At 41.4% G+C, this 18,965-nt stretch overlaps 1 protein-coding gene across 1 annotated transcript in view; it reads right to left on the reverse strand.

Moving 5' to 3' along the window:
- Positions 1 to 1,573: 1,573 nt before the first annotated feature.
- Positions 1,574 to 18,965, reverse strand: part of si:dkey-112m2.1 (transmembrane protein 132C) — a 125,328-nt gene continuing 107,936 nt past the window's right edge. The window contains exons 5-9 of the mRNA XM_036589092.1: positions 17,352 to 17,560; positions 14,683 to 14,694; positions 11,220 to 11,484; positions 7,133 to 7,324; positions 1,574 to 3,001 (exon numbers count right to left, since the gene is read on the reverse strand). Of these exons, the coding sequence (XP_036444985.1) occupies positions 1,889 to 3,001; positions 7,133 to 7,324; positions 11,220 to 11,484; positions 14,683 to 14,694; positions 17,352 to 17,560 (1,791 nt within the window). The 3' untranslated portion in view covers positions 1,574 to 1,888. The remainder of the gene's footprint in view (positions 3,002 to 7,132; positions 7,325 to 11,219; positions 11,485 to 14,682; positions 14,695 to 17,351; positions 17,561 to 18,965) is intronic.

The following is an 18,965-nucleotide window of genomic DNA, read 5'->3' on the forward strand; positions in this document are numbered from 1 at the left end:
CTTTTATGTAATTCATGAACAGTGCTGACATGCATCATTAATAAACAATACTTCAAGCCTTCCCAACAAGACAGAAAAACAATGGAAATGGTGAATGAAGGGCTACTGATCAAGCGTGAAGGCTACTGAAGATGTGAAGATTAGCTTCTAGTTGAAGTACACATTCCAGGGTAGATGGTCCTAGAAAATAACATGTGTTTATAACATATAAGCTACATAATAGGTCTTAGAGTGTTAATAAACAGATTGATCAGGGCAGACTATGTCTAGCACAACATGCACAGGCTCCCATACAGGGGCTGTGCTGGCATAAGTGCACTTGTTCATCTGCATATTGGGTCTTTAATTATTTGTTTGTTTGCATAAACAGACAATATCTTGGCATAACATTTCTGCAGCTAAGACTATGTACAGTATAATAATTTCTAAGAATAGAACTGATGCAGAATGCAAATGAAACAGGAAGCAGCATCTTGTGACAGAATGACTTTAATCTGTGCATTCATCAAAGAGACAAGTGATGGCCTTGTTAACGGAACTATGAGAAGGGCACAGGAACACAAAAATAAAATAGAGCAAACTCGTGTAAGAGTAAATATATCAGAGGGTGTGGAGCGTAGCATCTCCCTAACCTTGCTGTGGGGAAATGATTGGTCTGTTAAGTCATTTCTAAAAAGATGCTAGAAACATTGATGAACACAAAAGAGCCAATCTAAAGTACTTGAAAGGTGTAATTCTTCTACCTATATTTGCGCTTCTCTTTGTCTCACAAACCACTTTACCTGAGGATTTCACTTGAAAGCACTCTTTAAAACCCAATTAACTTCAGCCTTAATTACAAACTTGTTGATTCATTCAGAAATTGCTTGCTTATTTTAAGACCTGTAATCATCCTCATTATGTAGCACTTGTTTTTTTCATTGCAGTCTGACCATAAACAAACATTTTATTTTCTGAAAGGGAAAAAAAGGAAAAAAAAAACAACACAATATGAAAATGAGGAATAAGAAAAGCAACACACAGCAATAGACAACAGTTACAGGTCGAGTGCATACCTCCTACCGATCTATTATACCGTAAACGTCTTTTTGTACAGGATAAAACTACCTACCGCATAACAGTTTGCTCAACAGTTCTTGAGAAGATATGTCTTCTGTGCGACTGTTCCTTGGTAGTCCTCTGGAGTTTGTACATATTCACACTGTTGGCGGAAAAAAGGTCCCAAAATAAACATTTGTGTCCATATCTAGAACATACATGCATCCACATATGAGTTAGTCTTTGGAGCATACAGTGAAACACAGCAACATGGGTAGGAACAGAGATGTATAAAAATATGTAAAACCTTACAAAAATGTATTCATACTTCATCAGAACCAGTATATGTCCTCCTTATATACAGTGCGTAAATGTATCAATTTGCCATAAAGTCTATGTTTGATATGTGTGTACATTAACCCCCCCCAAACATTCACACTACAAAAGAAGAAAAAAAAAACAATACATCAAATACAGAATAATAATAACAACTCAGAGTTAAATAAACAAAACAAATAACAACAAAAACACATACATTATTAAATGAAACTAACTCCTGTTAATGAAAGGAATTAAAAATAGACAACAAAACAAATACGTTCCTCATACTCCAAGTTGATGATATATTCACCGCAGTTTCACGGCCGTCCCTGTTTTCCTTCATTCCTGATGATGAACCCTTATGACAGTTGCCATGGAAACAAGACCAGATGAATGGCCTGCCTTTTCATGGTGAGATGCGAGCCTGTCTGAAAGCGGCGGAGCCGGTCTGAACCCCAGCTCCTTACCCTGAAGGCATATGGGTGAGCTACACTTTGTCCAGAAATCAACAAAACGAGTGCAAATCCCACTACGCAATGTTTTTAGTAGCATTCTCGTTTAGCCTCTCCATGTAGTTTCGGAGCTCTTTGGAGTCCCCGAGCTCGATGTCTGGGCAGACCCACTTGATGTCGTTCTGCCCGATGACCAGCGGGCTGATGGAGGGGCAGCCGTTGCTGGGCTTGCTGTGGCTGAAGGTGGTGAACTTCACCCGTTTCCTCTTGGTGGTGGGCGAGTTCAGGGGATCGCTTTTGTGCTCCCTGCCCGAACAGCCTGACTCTGAGGCTGACCTGTGCATGCTCTTCTGGGCTGAAAGGCCATTGAGGAGCTGGCTGCCCTCCTCCAGGCCCAGACCAGAGTCCATGGTGCCTCCTGGCTCCTCCTGCTGCAGACACAGGCCGGCGTGACCCTCCAGCAGCTCGCCCTCGTGCCCCAGCCACACCCAGTCATGTGCGTGGTGGGCCATGGTCTCTTGGCCCTCCAAAGGCAGCTGCTTGTTGCGGTACTTGAGGGCATAGGAGACGCAGTTGATGAGGAACACCAGAATCGCCAGGCAGAAGACCCCAAGCAGGGCATACATGCCGATCTCCAAGTCCGTGAGGCCGCGGCGTGCCTGCAGCAGGTCCTCCTCTGTGCTCCGGCCATGTGGCAGGTCAGCCTGGGCAGGAAAGTCCGAAAAGTCCGCAGGAACTTCCCTAGCTGCATGCCTGTCACCACCGGGCCTTCCAGGAGCGGCTGTCTTGATGGTGGTGGCTCCCCTGTTCACAATCCCAGCCTCCATGTCTGAGATGGAGCCTCCATAATATGGTGCATTGGGCCTGTGCCTCCGGTCACCAGCTCTGTTCTCGCCCTCCTCGCTGCGGCCAAATTTGACGCGGATGTTAGCGTTGCCCGCAGCCAGAACAGCACGACGCTTGGTCTTGGTCTGGCAGGATTCAGCGCCATACATCTCCACCCGCACCAGCAGGCCCTGGCCCTCGCCCCGCACAACCACCACCGGCCACTTCCACCATGAGTCCCTCTGAACCGAAACGACTCGCTCATCCAGTGAGGTGGCCGTCAGCACAAAGTGCGCCGGGTCATAGAGGTCCAGAGGGGTCATGGAGCCGTCACTGAACTGCAGCCAAGCACTGATCAGAGACTCCTACAGAAACATGAAGGCACAACATGAAGGCTAACACTGAATAACCATGCCGGCAGACATCATAAGCTATAATAAGTTGTCAGCGGGAGATTCTGTTCAGTAATGGTAAGTTATGTTACCATTACAGGTAATTTAATTGTCATGAGAGATGCCATTATGTTTAACGCCATTAAAGTCTATTTTACATCCTGATTTTTATTGTGTACTCCAGTTAGCTGTCATGACATCAAAGATTATGGCAAGTGTCATGACAACTAACAGTAATAGTAACATGACTCTGTTATATTACCAAACAAAATCTGTCATGACAAATCATGACAGCTTATGACATTTGGGGTGACATGATTATGGCATGTTTATGTCATTATTCATAGCACATGGGACCCAATTTTTTCACACCAAAACCGAGCATGTCGGAAATGATGCGACTGCTTCTGAATTTTACCATGCTGTTCAAAAGGTTTATACACCGAAAATGAACAACAAATCTTCCTTAAGTGAGGAAGATATTCTCCACACACAAAAGCAAACTCTGACATTAGGCACATCTCTCTCCGGAGAGTTTTACCACATCATTTAGAAACAGAAACTTTATAATGAGCGTTCACATACTTTTGGATGTCCTTAAACCTGAGTAAATCTGAGTTCCTTTGGGAGATGCTAGCCTTATACCTGACGAATCTGACGACCAACTACAGGGTGCGAGTAGGCCTACAGCAGCAACAGGCCTTGTCGCTATGGCAACACCACAGGCAAGGATTGAGTGAGTTCACGTCACCTGCGAAAGTTCTCAAAAAGCAGACTGGGAGTAAATAAAATAACATGTTTTGTCTGAAAAATCATATTTGCTTGAAAATTTCATTAGTTATTATCACAATGTCTTCCCACTCTGGGAGTCTCTGTTTGGACCTGCCCAGCCTGGAATGGCTCATTCTAGCTCCTGCTACTCCCCAGCTCCACCCCTCCTTCATTACACACACCTACAGATAGATAAGATGTCAGATGACAGATAATCAACGCCTTGTGCCTCTGTATGTTTAACTGAGTTCAGTGCCATGTTCCTTTGTATTAGTCTTTTGCTGTGTTTGACTCTTGCTCTGTTTACTGGTTTCTGATAATTTGATTTGCCCTTTGTGTACCTACCTGTTTTTGACCCCTTCCTGTGATATCAGAGTCGTGGGGCACATGCAAGCTCAAAACACTGTGCACCGTTTTGCTACGGTTTCCAGGTTGAACGACATGTTTGGTCGAAATGTGCACCAGGTTTTGAGGTATTTCTCCCGTTTGATGGGCGTGTCAGAGATGTTACCCAATCAGCAGCAACGAGTATATAAACCCACCATATTAAAAAGCAGTGCACATTATGGATTCTAAGTCCTCTACAAATGCGTGCGCTGCAGCTTGGTGTATGCAACAACTGAAGATATTAAAAGACATGTTTGTTGTAAGAATTCTATTGTAATTTTTTTAATAGAATAAGCTGGAAGAACGCCAAGAATGGCCTTCTCAGCTGCCACTGCTGCAATGCTTGTGTAACACAACAGAGTATTCAACACACCATCATTTCCATTCAAATAAACGTTTTGCTATGTTTTGTCAGGGCCGAATGCAGCCTTTAACTGCCCCTAATAAAGCTACTCTGCAAATGCAGCCTGCCTTCAAGCCCTTTTTCATTTCAGTTATACATCCAGGTCCAAGTAAATCTGCATGCAGAATCCAGCAAAATACATTTCCACAAACAATTTCAATTTCCAAGTACAAACCACATGAATAAACCACATTTGTGAATAAATCACACTTAAAGGCCTTTAGACCAGCATCCATGTGCCAAACGCTATACAATCCCTTTTAATGAGAAAACTGAAAACAGAGAATGTTTTCTCTAAGAATAGAAAAAACAGGATTCCTTAAACATTCATTTAGGATTTCACAACACTTCCCTGGAGAAATTTACTACACAGGAAGTTTCAAACACTTCAAACTTCCCCTCCCTTTTAGAAAAAGCACAATGTTGTTGCTGCATAACAGACACTCTGATCAGCGGGAGATTTAGCCAATCTGCTCGTTTTATGTCTATCAAGATGGAGGGGAGAGGAAACTCCTGCCGATACAAAGGAACGACAGAATCAGACTAATCAGGGAGGTTCCGAAATGACTCACAATGAGCAGGCAGCCTGAATTGCTCTTCCTCAGCCCTGATGTGATAACAAACCGCAGCATCTCATCAACACATGTCCTCTGTGCAACAGCTTTGTGCCTGTAGTGATTGTGATTATAGTGATTGCACCTGGCGATGGTCAAAGAAACACAACTCCCCTGACGTGTATTTATGAGCAAGAGACAAAAGCCCATTGCAAAGGAAAGACACAGTGTTTTTGTTTTGTGACTCTTCTTCCAGCAATGAATACCTAATTCAAGCACTTGCACAGGTGCAGATTAAATTGTCAGCATTCTGCTTCTTTGCTTAAAAAAGTTTTGAGCTTGGTCTCATGACTCAAAATATAAGCCTTATTTATGAGATTTCTACACCAGAGATTCTCAGCTCCTGTCTTAAAGGGCTTGTGTCCTTTTTTAATTTTATTTTTTCTCTTGAGGTCCACTTAAACCATTTGGTGGTTATGTACCATTATTCATTTTTACATCTTTATCCCTTAGCATTCCCTCAGCATACCCCTCAGAGCTGAACACTCATTAGGCTTTCAATATGAATGGGCAGGGCTAAACTGCTTTAGGGTGAATAGGTGGATATGCAATAGAGTTGGTTCTCATGACATCGCAGAAATAATTAATTCAATATGGGCTGTTTTTGCAGCGTGGTGTCCATATGTGGACTGTACAGACTGACTGGTAAATGGTACGTTTTGAATAGTGGACAGTGTTTACATACTACTTCAAACATATTTGTTTTAAAAAAACCATAACAATAACAACAAGAAAAATGGTTTTCCCTGATATGGGCCATCCCCAACACACCAGGTCCAGTTCATGGAGGGCATGATAAATAGTCAATGAATTGCACTGGGGCAGGCAATACGCAGAATTGTTCAAGGAAGTGTTAACTCAAATAATTTCATTAACTGGGACAGATCAAGTTTCTAACTAACAAACCAACTAACAGCGGAGGTGAGTACAACCAAGGGTGTCAGGACCCAGATTGTGGAGGGTCACAGTGGTTCCCTTTGTCTATAGCGCTATTCTAGCTGGATTAGTTTCAACAGAGGAGGTGCTATGATGTCATTTTTAAGGGATTTGACTTGATTTGTAATTTGTCCAATTTGAAAGGGCATATCCTGGACATACACATCAGTGTGTCACACTCAGTAACAAAAACAACACAGCACCTGCCTGTTGCAAGTGGTTTTGCTATTATATTAACATGAGGTCAGTTCTAACATTACTACTGCTGAAGCTCTGGGTTTAGCCAGTTGCAGAATTCTGTTCAGTTACTCTCTCTGAAATGAATACTGTCAAACTACAAGCTTTGTAGATTCATACTGGACTAAATTTGCAGATCTCATCAGTAATCACTTAAATTACAGCACCGGCCCAGGTAAAATTAATTTAACTCAAATAGGGCTTAACACTGTGAAATCAACCACTAATGTCCCTGCTAATTAACTGTCCAGGTATCTTAGTATAATGTGTAGGTAGAGTGCTAAACTTTGCATTGGTGTGATCCTCCAGGAACTGTGCTGTGGAAGTTCTCAGAAGTCGAACTGTGAAAAAAATGCAAGAGGGGGGATGCTATGGTGTTTATGACTTGTACGTATACTTCATTATTTACACTTTTAAACCAGGAAATAAAGCTTCATGTTATACTGTGATTAGGTTGCCTAGAAAGCAATATCAGGCTTTTGTAATATTGTGGTATTAGAACCAATTTTGGGCTATCAACTGCAGCCAAATGTGAATATAAATAGCTTGAGAATCTTACAATGACTGTGCTGTTCTTTCATGGACGTTAGTAAATGCTATATAGACAGAATTTAAAGATCTGTGATAGACATCCTAGGATATAGGATATAACAGCATTAGGATATAATGGCATAAATCTGAAGTGGATGGAAATAGAGTGAAGGTTTTACAAGTGGGATGACTGTGGTCAATTCATTCACTGGGTTAGTGCTGTACCTGTTTGGCATTGTGCATGGTGTCCTGAGTGGTGGTGGTAGCTGCGATGGCCCTGTTGCTGCCTGGACTGAGCTGGAGGTTCAGCGAGAGGCCCGAGACCAGCTGCACTCCCAGCTCCGTGATGCTCACTTTATCATCCAGCACCCGCACCATCCTCTCAGCCAGCACCGCGTCCGAAAGAGGAGACATCACCTGGCCCCGAGAACGCAGGAGAGACAGTCAAAACACACAGCCGCAGGTGCTTCTCTTACACAACCGCGCAGCGTAAGATGCACTGATGCAGTCAATAACGTGATAAAAATAACTGCAGCAAATTCTGCGAACAAAGCGGCAGTGAGTGAATGACAGTTCCTCCCTCCTCCCAAACTTCACATGATGCTCAGGCATGGAAATGGATTGTGAAATGCAAAGTGACGAGGAGCCTTCCCATCCAGATCAATTAAGGGAAATCTAGCTGCCTCCATATTTCTCCACATTTCCTCTGTCATAATGAATATTCCTCATCGGCAGAAGCTATAGCTCACTGTCACAGCCCGACACAGTTCACACTGCCTCCTACCTACAGCTCCACTCACTGCCTCTAAACCTCATCCCCACTGCTTCTCAAATCTAAGGTTTACAGCACATTTCCCTTACGCTATATGACATGAATGTCTACGACAGCAAAAAGCAAAAAGCTCAGATGTTAAATTCTACTTATTATCCAAAAAACTTTGCCCTCCATTGCCTAATTTGGGAGCTTAAATGTGAAATTTATTAATTAGACATAGGATCATCCAGAGAAAGCCTTAGGCAATGCTCTGTATTTTATTATATGCTGTCCTGATGCTCCAGTTTTATACTGTATTTAGTAAAAAAGAAACTAAAGTGGGTTCCTGCTGCTTTTTCCCTGCAAAAGCAAGACTCACACTGAAACAGACTTCATTGTGTTTTGTGCAGACAAAAATTTCCCAACTCTAATTGCAATTCTCCCTGCATTGTTTAGTGTAATTAGTCGCTCAGTTATCGTTAATGAAGTGAAAATAGCAGTGAACATTACTGAAGCTTAATAGAGCGTTTGGTTTGAGACGTTTTGATCATTTGGTCATGGCTAAGTGCTCAGGTCAAGGATAGATCTATTCGAAGCCTTTTTGATTTTTTATTTTAGGGAGCAGGCTGTGATTCACATCCATATAGGCTCTCACAGAAGCACTTCAATTTTCAGCCTCTCCATGCCTCCTATTGCAGCCATTACTGGCTTTTTTTTATCTGATTTTAATTTCCACCTATTGGAGGCCCTCTTGGTTTGTGGATGTAGGCTCAAATTGAGACACTGGAGAGGGAGAGAGAGAGAGAGAAAGAGAGCGAGAGAATGAGGGAGAGGGAGAGGGAGAGGGAGAGAGAGAGAGAGAGAGAGAGAGAGAGAGAGAGAGAGAGAGAGAGAGAGAGAGAGAGAGGGAGGCAATTTTGCTATCAAATAAAACTTCACAGCGGACTAACAGTATTGTCAATAGTCTTTTCAGCTTGCAGTGTGTGTGTGATGTGTAGAGTGTCAGATATGATTAGCCTTCAACTATCATTCTGTGTGTGTGCGTGTATAAGAGAGAGCGAGAGAGAATCAGAAATGGAGAGAGTGTAAGATGGGGAAAAAGAGAGAGAAAGACAGACGAAGCAAGAGCACACACGAGGACAGAGATGGAGGGCTACCCACGACAGAAGAACTGTCCACACCGTTCAGTCCTAAATAAAGGTGGACATTATAATGGTATGCTATCGTTATTGAAATAAATTATGGAACAATATATTTTTCTGAGTACATCATATACTAATTGTATTGTTTAACTGCTTCTATAACACTGAATAACTATATTTTTTCATAAAAAGGACCAATTATAGACCAATTATACAGTCTGCAAACAACAACATTAATAACAACAACAACAACTGCATAAAAGGCACAGTAACAAGCAGCCTATTATCTTATTTCATTCATATATGTTTACAAACTGGTTTAATATTTCCTCCTTTTTCTTCTTAAAGCTGCACTATGAAAGTTTTGGGGATTTGGAGACCTCTCTGGTGGACATGCGTAATTACAAGCCACATGCAGAAGAACTTTTTGTAAAGTTGGGCTTCAGACTCTCTCACCGAACAGTTGAATCTGATTATTGCGAGTGAGCCGAAAGAGTATTCAAAGAGAACTTAGCCAACACTTTGTGAAGGACATGTCTTCCGAAATATAAGCAAATTGTGTACTATGTAAGATTTTCCCCCCACTTTTCTCCACAACTTAATCGTTTCCAATTCCACCCACTATTTTGGACTCCCCCATTCACACTAAAACGCTAGGAGGGGGAAAGCTAGCACAGGCTTCCTCTGAGACCTGTTATGCACCACCGCATCTTTTCAACTGCTGCTCGCGCAATGTCACTGGACAGCCAAACGCGCTCGTAAAAAAGCACCACCCGCCAGATCTGTTACGGAATTTTTTCAATTTTCAACAAAAAAATCTTACATAGCGCAGCTTCAAAGAGTTTATTTTTTGCAAATGCTGAATCAAAAAAGTCATTATACTTATAAATTTTTAAATGTTTTCTTAAAAATAAAGTTTCCAGGGGCTCCAGAGTGGCACAACTATTCAAGCATTGGCCCTGTCACTGAGAGACAGCGAGTTCGATGCCACAGCCATTCAGAGCCAGGAGCTGAAGAGAGCAGAACTGAAGAGAGCAGAATCACTCTCTCTGGATGGCCCTCACTCTCTGAGACATGAGAGTGTGAAAAACCTTTTTAATGTTTAAAGAACCTCTTTAAAAATAAATATTCTATACCAATTAAAGGGTTATTTCTAAAACTACACATCTAAGCCAAGTATCCTTCACAAATATTTAAGACTGTAGGCTTTTTTCAATGTGTTTTGCTGCTGCCTTTCATCTGTCGCAACTTGTGTATTACAAAAATGCCCTCACAAGTATTGTGACACTTGATATTTTTGCCATATCACCCACCTTTAATCTTAAGGTCAAATAAAGCTCCACTGCGCAGACAGGCAATGTAGAAGTCATGAGTGGGCTTGGACTGTGCGAGTGGCAGAGAGAGTGATGGTGTGCCATCTGGCTTCAGCGTGACAGCATACACATGCCACATCACCACTGCGAGTAATTCTCCACTCATCCACACGCAGACAGACAAACGACTGGGTGCTGCTCCCGAGACGTCACTGACATCCTTTCATTTGTCTCTCCTAAAGAAAGCGAATAAGCACAGGGAAAGTGCAGCTCATCCGTCTGCTGCCGGCCTGCCACGGGCTCGACCCTGCAGGTGCCGCGGCCAGGAGAAAGATAGATGAATTTTGTTTTATAGCACAGCAGGGTATATTTACCTTTGCACAGCTGACAGGCAGCTTCTCTAACTATATGAGGTTCCAGGAGAATTCGAGGCCAGGCTAAGGTTCATTTGTGGTTTCATTAAGAGTTGATTCTGAGCAGAGCACGGCATACTTAAAGCCTATTTACACTTAGCCACTTCATGTGTCTTGGCCTGATCATGCACATAAAACCAAGACATATCGGAGACGAGGTGCTATCCAATCACTCAGGCCACTGCAAGAGGTGGTTTGAGATGCACTGGAGGCGCAGCTGAGTCAAATGTTAAATGTAATGGTTTCTTTTATCTGCATACATGATCTCTCAAAATGGAACTATGTCAGCATTGCATACAGAGCTTTTCATTAGTGTATTTAAGCAAGTAAGTCAAAATAAAAACTGCACATAGCAGCTCTGGTCACCTTCTACATTGCAGAAGCAGAATCAGACTAGAGCTGTTTTCTTTCTTTTGTTCTTTTAAAATTAACAACTGCATAGGACAAAATTTCTGTGGCACCTGCCATGATCTCAGGAGATTCTTTATGAAAATTTCTCAAATTTGCATGTGAGACGAGAAAAGCAGCACTGATGCAAACCGAACTGCATATTACTGTTGTCAGGTGTAAACTAAATGTGGCTAAATCTTTTTTGGACATTTTCCAGATATGAGATCCATGAGATGACGAGGCTCTTAGCGATCAGTGTGGCTGAAATTGTCTCATTCATACTCACACATCCTCTCTTACCTGGACTTTGGCAGTCCCTGTGTTTAGGCCCATCAGCACTTGACCATCCAGCAGACTGGCCACACGTGTGTCGTCCACTCTCATTGATTCCCGTACAAGCTCTGTTACGTCCACCTGCCAATCACTGCCCAGTAAAAAGTCTGGCTGGCCCCGCCATTCTTCTGGCTCTGCCTCAAAGTATGTGAGGACACGCACAGTGGTGCTCTGGTACTGTGGACCACAGCCACGATCCCTTTTGGACCCCTCATCTTCATTATCTTCCACGCTGGACCTGAACAGAAGAAACAAGGAATTAATGACCTACAGTCTTCAGCACACAGTCATAATCTTATTGTAGTATTTTACATATTTGTAGTGTCCTGACCAGTATTCCTTTGGTTATGTGACCCAATAGGTTGCCAGGAAGTTATAAGAGCATCATAACATCTGGTCAGCTTGTGCATTAGGGGTTAGGATATGGATTTCTATAAAGCTGCTTTGCAACAGTGACTGTTGTTAACATCATTAGAGTGCTGGACTTGACTTTAGGACTGGACTGAAATTAACTGAGTTTGAGTTGAGTTTAATTGGTTGTATCTGTGGTTATCACCAGGGATTAAACTAAGATTTGCAATATTTTTCATGGGTGTCAACAAGGTGAGAACAATGTTGTGCAATTTATGTGATATTATACAGAGTTCTGAGGACTGATATAATAAAAATGTGAAAGAAAATGACAGCCTATATGTTTCTGTCTTGGCTTAACAAAGAGAATTTATTAACTTGTCTGTTTTTAGTATAACTTGTTTGTCAGTTTCAGCATTAAAATAATATAAAAAATATTTTCTGAATCTTACACCAAAGCCTTTAAACTAGCAAAACAAACTGTTCCAAACAATGATAACACCCATCTAACATAATAATCATTCCATCATCCCTGTCCTTTTTTAAGGGTATGCTTGGACCAGATGACTCCTGTTGTAACGAGACTACTGATACAGACAATACAGTTATATTGAAAGCCTGTAAAGTGTTCAATGCCATCCAATCAGATTTGGAATTCTCAGCCTCCCTGCCTCACATAACCAATTTATCTCTGAACCAGTTTACTAAACAGTTTAACTTTGTGCAAAGTGGTCACATTTAGTAAAATCTCATTTAAATGGAACAAAGAAATGTTTGACTTAGATACTTTAGTCGTGTCAACTTGAATCTGGACATGCGACAGGATATACTGGAATCAGTATGGCTTTAACAAGATAATGAGAATAATCTTGGTTACTTAATAGTTGAGATATTATGAACAAATTATTTAACAGGTAAAAACATCAACAGCAGCAAGGATTCACTACATATTTACATGATTGTGAAAGACATCAGAATGAGGAGAGGAGTAAATGCCACTTAAACATGATGCAGCCAATATATGAACAAACTTGGGTGCAGGGTGGGGGAATGTATAACTGTTTAGAGGTTATCTGTCAGTCTGTCATTGTAGTTTATAACAGTTAATGAAAAAAAATTTCAACAATTTACTATTTCTACTAAATTACAGTAAAGATTACAGGCACTGAGCTCTGTTTAACACTCTAATGAAACAAAGATGCTGGAGGCCCAATTTATCCCCTTGTTATCGCTTAAATGTAGAAAAGTTTTTTTTTATACTATCCAAATCCAATAACTTGTATGATGTGTCGTACTACATTATCAGTTGATTTAATCAGCAAAATATTTTGCTAACGATTGAATATTTTTGTTTATTTTTTCTTGGCTGATATGATGAAGGCTGACCAGCACTACCAGTGAATACAGATATAACCACACTGTTCAGTTATTATTAAGGCCTACTAAAAATAACCTTGACTAATGGAAGACATCATTTGAAGCATCACCTGAGGCAAATCATGTTACCTATTCTAATCTATTCCATGCTATTCTATTGCAGTTCTATTGCGAGGTCTGGTCAGTTCAACACAGATGACGTTAAGGCTCAAACCAGTGTGACAGGGTGTAAACATGGAGCTTGGCCAATTACAGCCTAGCCACTGCATGCTCGCTTTGCCTCTCCTCCACAGCCCGGCCAGGTGAGCCGAGGATGGGGCCTGACAGCATCCATTAGGCCTAATGAGGCACGGCCTTCGAAAAACCACAAAAGGGGGAGGCAGTGGCAGCTTAACATGGTGCTCATGACAGGTAGAGGCCACGCTCTTCTAAACAGCAGCAACCCAGCCGTGCACAGCTGGCCATATACGGAGTCGCTATGACATTTGCAGTAGGTGGCGTGGAACAGGCAGGAATGTCAGGGTGGATAAGCTTTCTGGAGTAATCTGGCTAACGCATAAACACACAACACAGCTGTAGGAATGCTGCATGTTTTCCACTGTCCCAGAGGCCTGTTGACCACAAACAGGGCAGCTGCAGAGAGAGGGCACATGTGGTAGAGCGCCCCTCAGTGGCAAGATTGGATATTGCTGCTCAGACTGCCTTTGTTTTCTGGATGATGCTCTAAAGTCTAAACTGGAACTTCCTGAAGCAGAGTGAGGCTAAAAAGCTCTCAAATAGCTTTTACACAGAAGACACAGTTTAGTTAATGCTTAATTTATTTTAAACATGGATGTAGGCTGCTGCAATTTACACTTAATTTAGGGCCATGAATTATATGGTAGCACCTAGTTTCATTAAAAAATCTTGCCCATAGTGACTTATACTTAGTAGCTCCCTGTATTTAGAGAAATCATGTACAAATATATCATACAGAAATAAAAACCCCAAAGTCTGCTTTAAAACATGCTATTGCTTCTGATTCTAAAGGCACTGCCATTTTGAAGTAAAGGTACGAGATTGCATCTCGGAGAAGTGGGAGCTCTTGAGAAACTCTGACTTTTAGAGTACGAATTATCAGTTGGAGGGCTGTTGGATTTTTTCTACTTTGAGGTCAGAAACTTTACAGTTCATGAATGCAGCAACACTGCCTGGATACACATAGCCACTGCTGTGTAATCAGCCCTCTTTTCTTTCTTTTTTCCTAGCAAATCACAGCTGTTTCAAAAAAGAAGCGGGGATACAAACCGGATTCATGCAGTTTGCTAAATGGTTCACTTGAATTAATTTAATGAATCAAATCAAAGGACAACTTCAAATTCATTCATTTTAATGTCCATTTGAAAATGATCTTAACTAAAGCTTACACTGGTCACTACAGGGGCCAATGTGAGGGATGGACTCTTGGTAGTCGCATAGGCAGGACTTTAGAGCGGGATCTTATTGAAACCGAAGCCACGGACCCAGTCTGTCAGATCCAGCCTGTTCATTTCCAAAGTTAAAACTGTCACCAGTCATCCTTGTGGAACTTAAAGGGTGTGATACTGAGACTACTGAGCTATACCCTCATCCTCCATTAGGGCCTTTGGCTAGAGCTTTAATATGTCCTCCTAGAGCAACAAGGGTCAGCCCAGTGTATTTTTAACCTCACACAAATGCTGACAGCTTGAAATATCTCCCACGTTCATCTCTGTATTCTGGCCCTTTTCCTGCTGACACCTTCCACCTCTACCTCTGTCATTTCTCTCCCTCACTCTCTCTCTCGCTCACACTTGTCATGCATGAATTCAACTTCAGCGTGCTGTTTCCAGGGAAGCGTAATTAAAACTTGTCTTGTGGATATTCACGGCATATGCCAGTATTAACCTGTGCGTTGGTTGACGGCACCGTGTCAGAGGCAGATGTGATTGAGAACGACCCTGCGGTAATTAAAAATCAGCATCAGCTTCCTCTCCCCGCTCCTCCATCATGCTTTCAGAGCAGAACAGTAGCGTGTGGCTGGTGTTACCAGGATACGGCTACAGCGAAGTGCACAGAGGACAGAAGAGTCGGGGGGCTGAGAAAAAAGGCCAGTGTCATTGTTATATGAAGACTCTCAGAGCAGGAAGTGCTTATCTAAGATCAGGTGTTCCCCATCCATACTGTTCTCAGTCATTATTCTCATAACATGTTCTGAGACTCAAATAAGTGAGCCAACTGCATCTGTCAGCTGCTAGCTGTGCATTTACTTATGAAGACTTCTAGCAATATGATTCTGACATTCCTATTTTAGGAAAAGCTCCTATTAATATTGTATTCTATATGCATATTAATCAAAAACTACCTTCACTTCTTAGGAGTGACTTTCTGACATATTCCTAAGCCCACACATTTACTTGAATGGGAAGTCCACATTTTGTCTAAATTTTAGCGTAACTCAAGCATTAAGATGTAAACAAAGTCATTCAGAGTGGTCTGATGCGAAACGCTCTGTTCTAGAGAAACTTGCTGAGTCAGAATTGTTCACAGTGGTGGTGAGAGGAAAGAGATGTCTAAAGCATTTAATACATCGAAAAGCTCCCTCAGAGAAAGTTATTACACAAAATGGTAATGAATACATTACCTGATGCCTGAGGCACTGTTTTGTGTTAGTTTTGTGATAAAGTTTTGACCTAAAACATGCTTTCTAAAAATCCATTCAGGATGACGAGGTACATGTAGTGCATTGTAAGGCAAAATAGACCCCAGAAAATGTATGTATTATAGATTCATCACTATTTTACCACTATAAATATTACAGAAGACATGCATAGGTTCACTGGTCATTTTGGATAGCAAATGTAATGCCTATATTTGTGTTGTAGGTATCACAAGCCCTGGTCCCTATCACCTCCACTGTGAAGAAATCCAAGTATCTGTATAACGAACCATTTCACATCAAATCATACTGATTAATTTTGTTTTAATGATTAAATTCTGCAGACATTTTGGTATAAACTGGTAGAATTCCCCTTTAAAGAGGCTTCGGGTACTGGGAATATCATTACTGCATTCCTATATTAAGAAATACTGTTAACATTAACATTGCAACACAGATCAAAGACTCTGCATATTAATCAAAAACTTTAATCCCCTTGAACTCTAGGCTTATTATTCAGTTATTAATTAAAAAACTTATGACTCAGTACCTACCATATATGATTTAGTAACTACTATGAAACTGATATAAGAGAGTGTGGAATGTGACTGCTGACCTACATATGGGCCATCAGGGGGTACAGAGGTGTTCCTAAGCCAAAAATGAGCCTATACATTAACTAGCTCTAGCAATGCAAGCACTAGAAAAAAATGTAAATGCATTTAAATCTTTAAATATAGATGCATATCAATTGAAGTATTTAATATAAATCAACTCATTAACCCCTTGAACTCCAAGGTTACTATATAGTAAGTGTTATGAATGATTTAGTAACTATGAAATTAACATGTAAGTTATGCACTTTTGAGTATGAGGAACTGAAGTGTGGAAGCACATACAGACCCGTAGGGTTTAAGGCTGTTTCTGAGTTTTCCTAAGCCAAATATAAGCCTATGCATTTACTAATGAAGGCTCTTGATACTAGCACTAGCAAGCTTACTAACCCCTTGGACTCTAGGCTTTTTATTTAATTATTAATCTTAGGACATATTATTTATTAACTACTGTGAATTAGTTGATAACTATGAAACTAATTTGGAAGTTATGTAGTTATGAGAGCTACAGAATGTGCACCCACATAAGGGCCCTTAGGATTTAGAGTTAAGAGTTGAGGGTAGCTGCTCCTAAGTCAAAAAGTAAGCCTATGAAATCAATTATGAAGAATTTGCATACTAGCACTAAGAATATTACTATTATATTTACATTTTAAAGGGCCCCTATCATAGAAAACGGAATTTTCCTCACTTTTTTAAATATAAGAGTTAGTATATAAACGCTGTAAAAATTTTAGAACACACCATTCTCTCCCCAGTGCATTTACAAATCTTCGTCCATTCGACATACAGCAGTTTAGCTCCACGCATTCATGATGAAGTTATAAGGAGTATTTCAGACCAGACAGCTTTTTGAATGAGGTGCAATACAGGACAGCTAGTTGTTTGAAAATGATCATGTAAAAATGAATTGTAACTGTTCTTAGCACATGAACACACAATATTAAAAGAGGACCAGCTGCAAAAATAAAATACAAGAGAAATGTAGGACATGGGCCCGACTATTAGCATGGCATCATACATGCACATCAATGAAAAAAAAAACTTTTTAACTCATTAAGGCCATTTCTGAGCTGTTTCCTAGCCAAATATAAGCCTCACCTCTGGTTGCTGGTGGTGACGGGCACCCTCCAGCCCTTGATCTGGCTGAGCTCTGGGTCGGACATGTCGATCTGCAGGGGCAAGTGGGGCATCCACACGCTGACCTCCAGCTGAGCACTCAGGTAGCTGTAGGTGAAGTTCACATTCATCTTCACCCTGCCTCTCGTCTCCTTCCCATTCACATACACGTAATCACACCTCTCCGACACCTGATCACAGAACAAACATAAATCACACCATCAACAATCGCACAGCCCTCGCGGCAGCTCGCGGTGAAAGATAATTGCGGCGTACATTGTGCTCTTTCTTTCCTTCCCCGATTTGCCTCGTGCCATTTTGAATTTCAAAAGAGCGAGAAAACAACAAGGCCCCTCTTCTTGTGTTAATCAGCACAATATGTGAAAAGCGCTCCGGCCTTCATGTGTCTGTGCCACCGATATTCGCTTTCATTCCTGGCTGTAATGAAGGGGATGAGAGATTAGGCAGACTTTGGTGCGCCTGTCCAAGTGTTTATTTCTAACTACACACAGTGGGAGAGAGACGGGGTACAGTGTGTGTGAGTAATGAGCGAGCGTGGACGTGGTGGATATCTCCCAGACCTCCGGGTTGAAAGCGGCTCGGCAGATGGAGCTCAAGGCAGAGGGGGCGGAGTGAAGAGGTTGTGTCTATTCACAGTGCACTGATTCATTTGCAAAACATCAATATCGCTCTCAGAGAGACCCAACCCGGGATTGGCCAAGAACGCCCAATCTTCTCCATCGGCCATTAGCTAGAGAACGAGCAATATGGAGGTGCACCAAAGCCGTGCAATGCTTTCTAAACGGTGGCCAGTGTTTCTCACACTTCTAAGCTGAAAACCCAAGTGGCCAAGCATGTCAGTTGTTAGCGAGAACAGATGTCCTCTATGCTTTGCCATTTTCAGCAGCATGACTTCATCCAAGTCATCTTTACTTTTATTTCTCAGCTCTAACTTGGCCCTCAGAAGAACTGATTAGCAGATGCCTCCTCATTAAGTTCTCATTTAGCAAAAGCTGCTCTAAGTGCTGATGACCACCCAGTTTTCCACTTTATTTATATACAATATAAAACATCTAACTGCAGGTTTCAGATTTTGATTACGACCCCATTCCCAAAAAAGTTCAGTTGCTGAGCAAAACGTGAATAAAAACAGAAAAACAATGATGGGCAAAACATTAAAACCCTATATTTAATTGGAAATAGTACAAAGACGACATATCAAATGTTGAAACTGAAAAATTGTATTGTTTCTGTGTGTTTCTGTCCATCATTCCACTGTGAGAAGACAACTCAACACAGCCTGAAAGGATGTGTAGCTATCAAGAAGCTGTTACTGAGAAAAGAAAGTAGACCAAAAAGTAGAACATTTACACCAGAACACTGAAACAGGACACCTGAGATGTGCGGTAAGGTCTTTCGGATTGATGAGTCTGCATTTGTCATTGGGATCACTTGGATTGTGATGAACAGAAAATGCATCCAACTTCTAAGACTGAACTTTGGAGATGTGGAAAAATATTTCTGCAGATTTCTGTGAAAAAAATGGAAGTTGAAATAAAGGAAAAGTGTAGAAACACTAAAAACTGAAAAAAATAA

Source organism: Colossoma macropomum, unplaced genomic scaffold (genome assembly GCF_904425465.1).
Source record: "Colossoma macropomum unplaced genomic scaffold, Colossoma_macropomum, whole genome shotgun sequence".
In the NCBI taxonomy this organism is placed as follows: domain Eukaryota; kingdom Metazoa; phylum Chordata; class Actinopteri; order Characiformes; family Serrasalmidae; genus Colossoma; species Colossoma macropomum.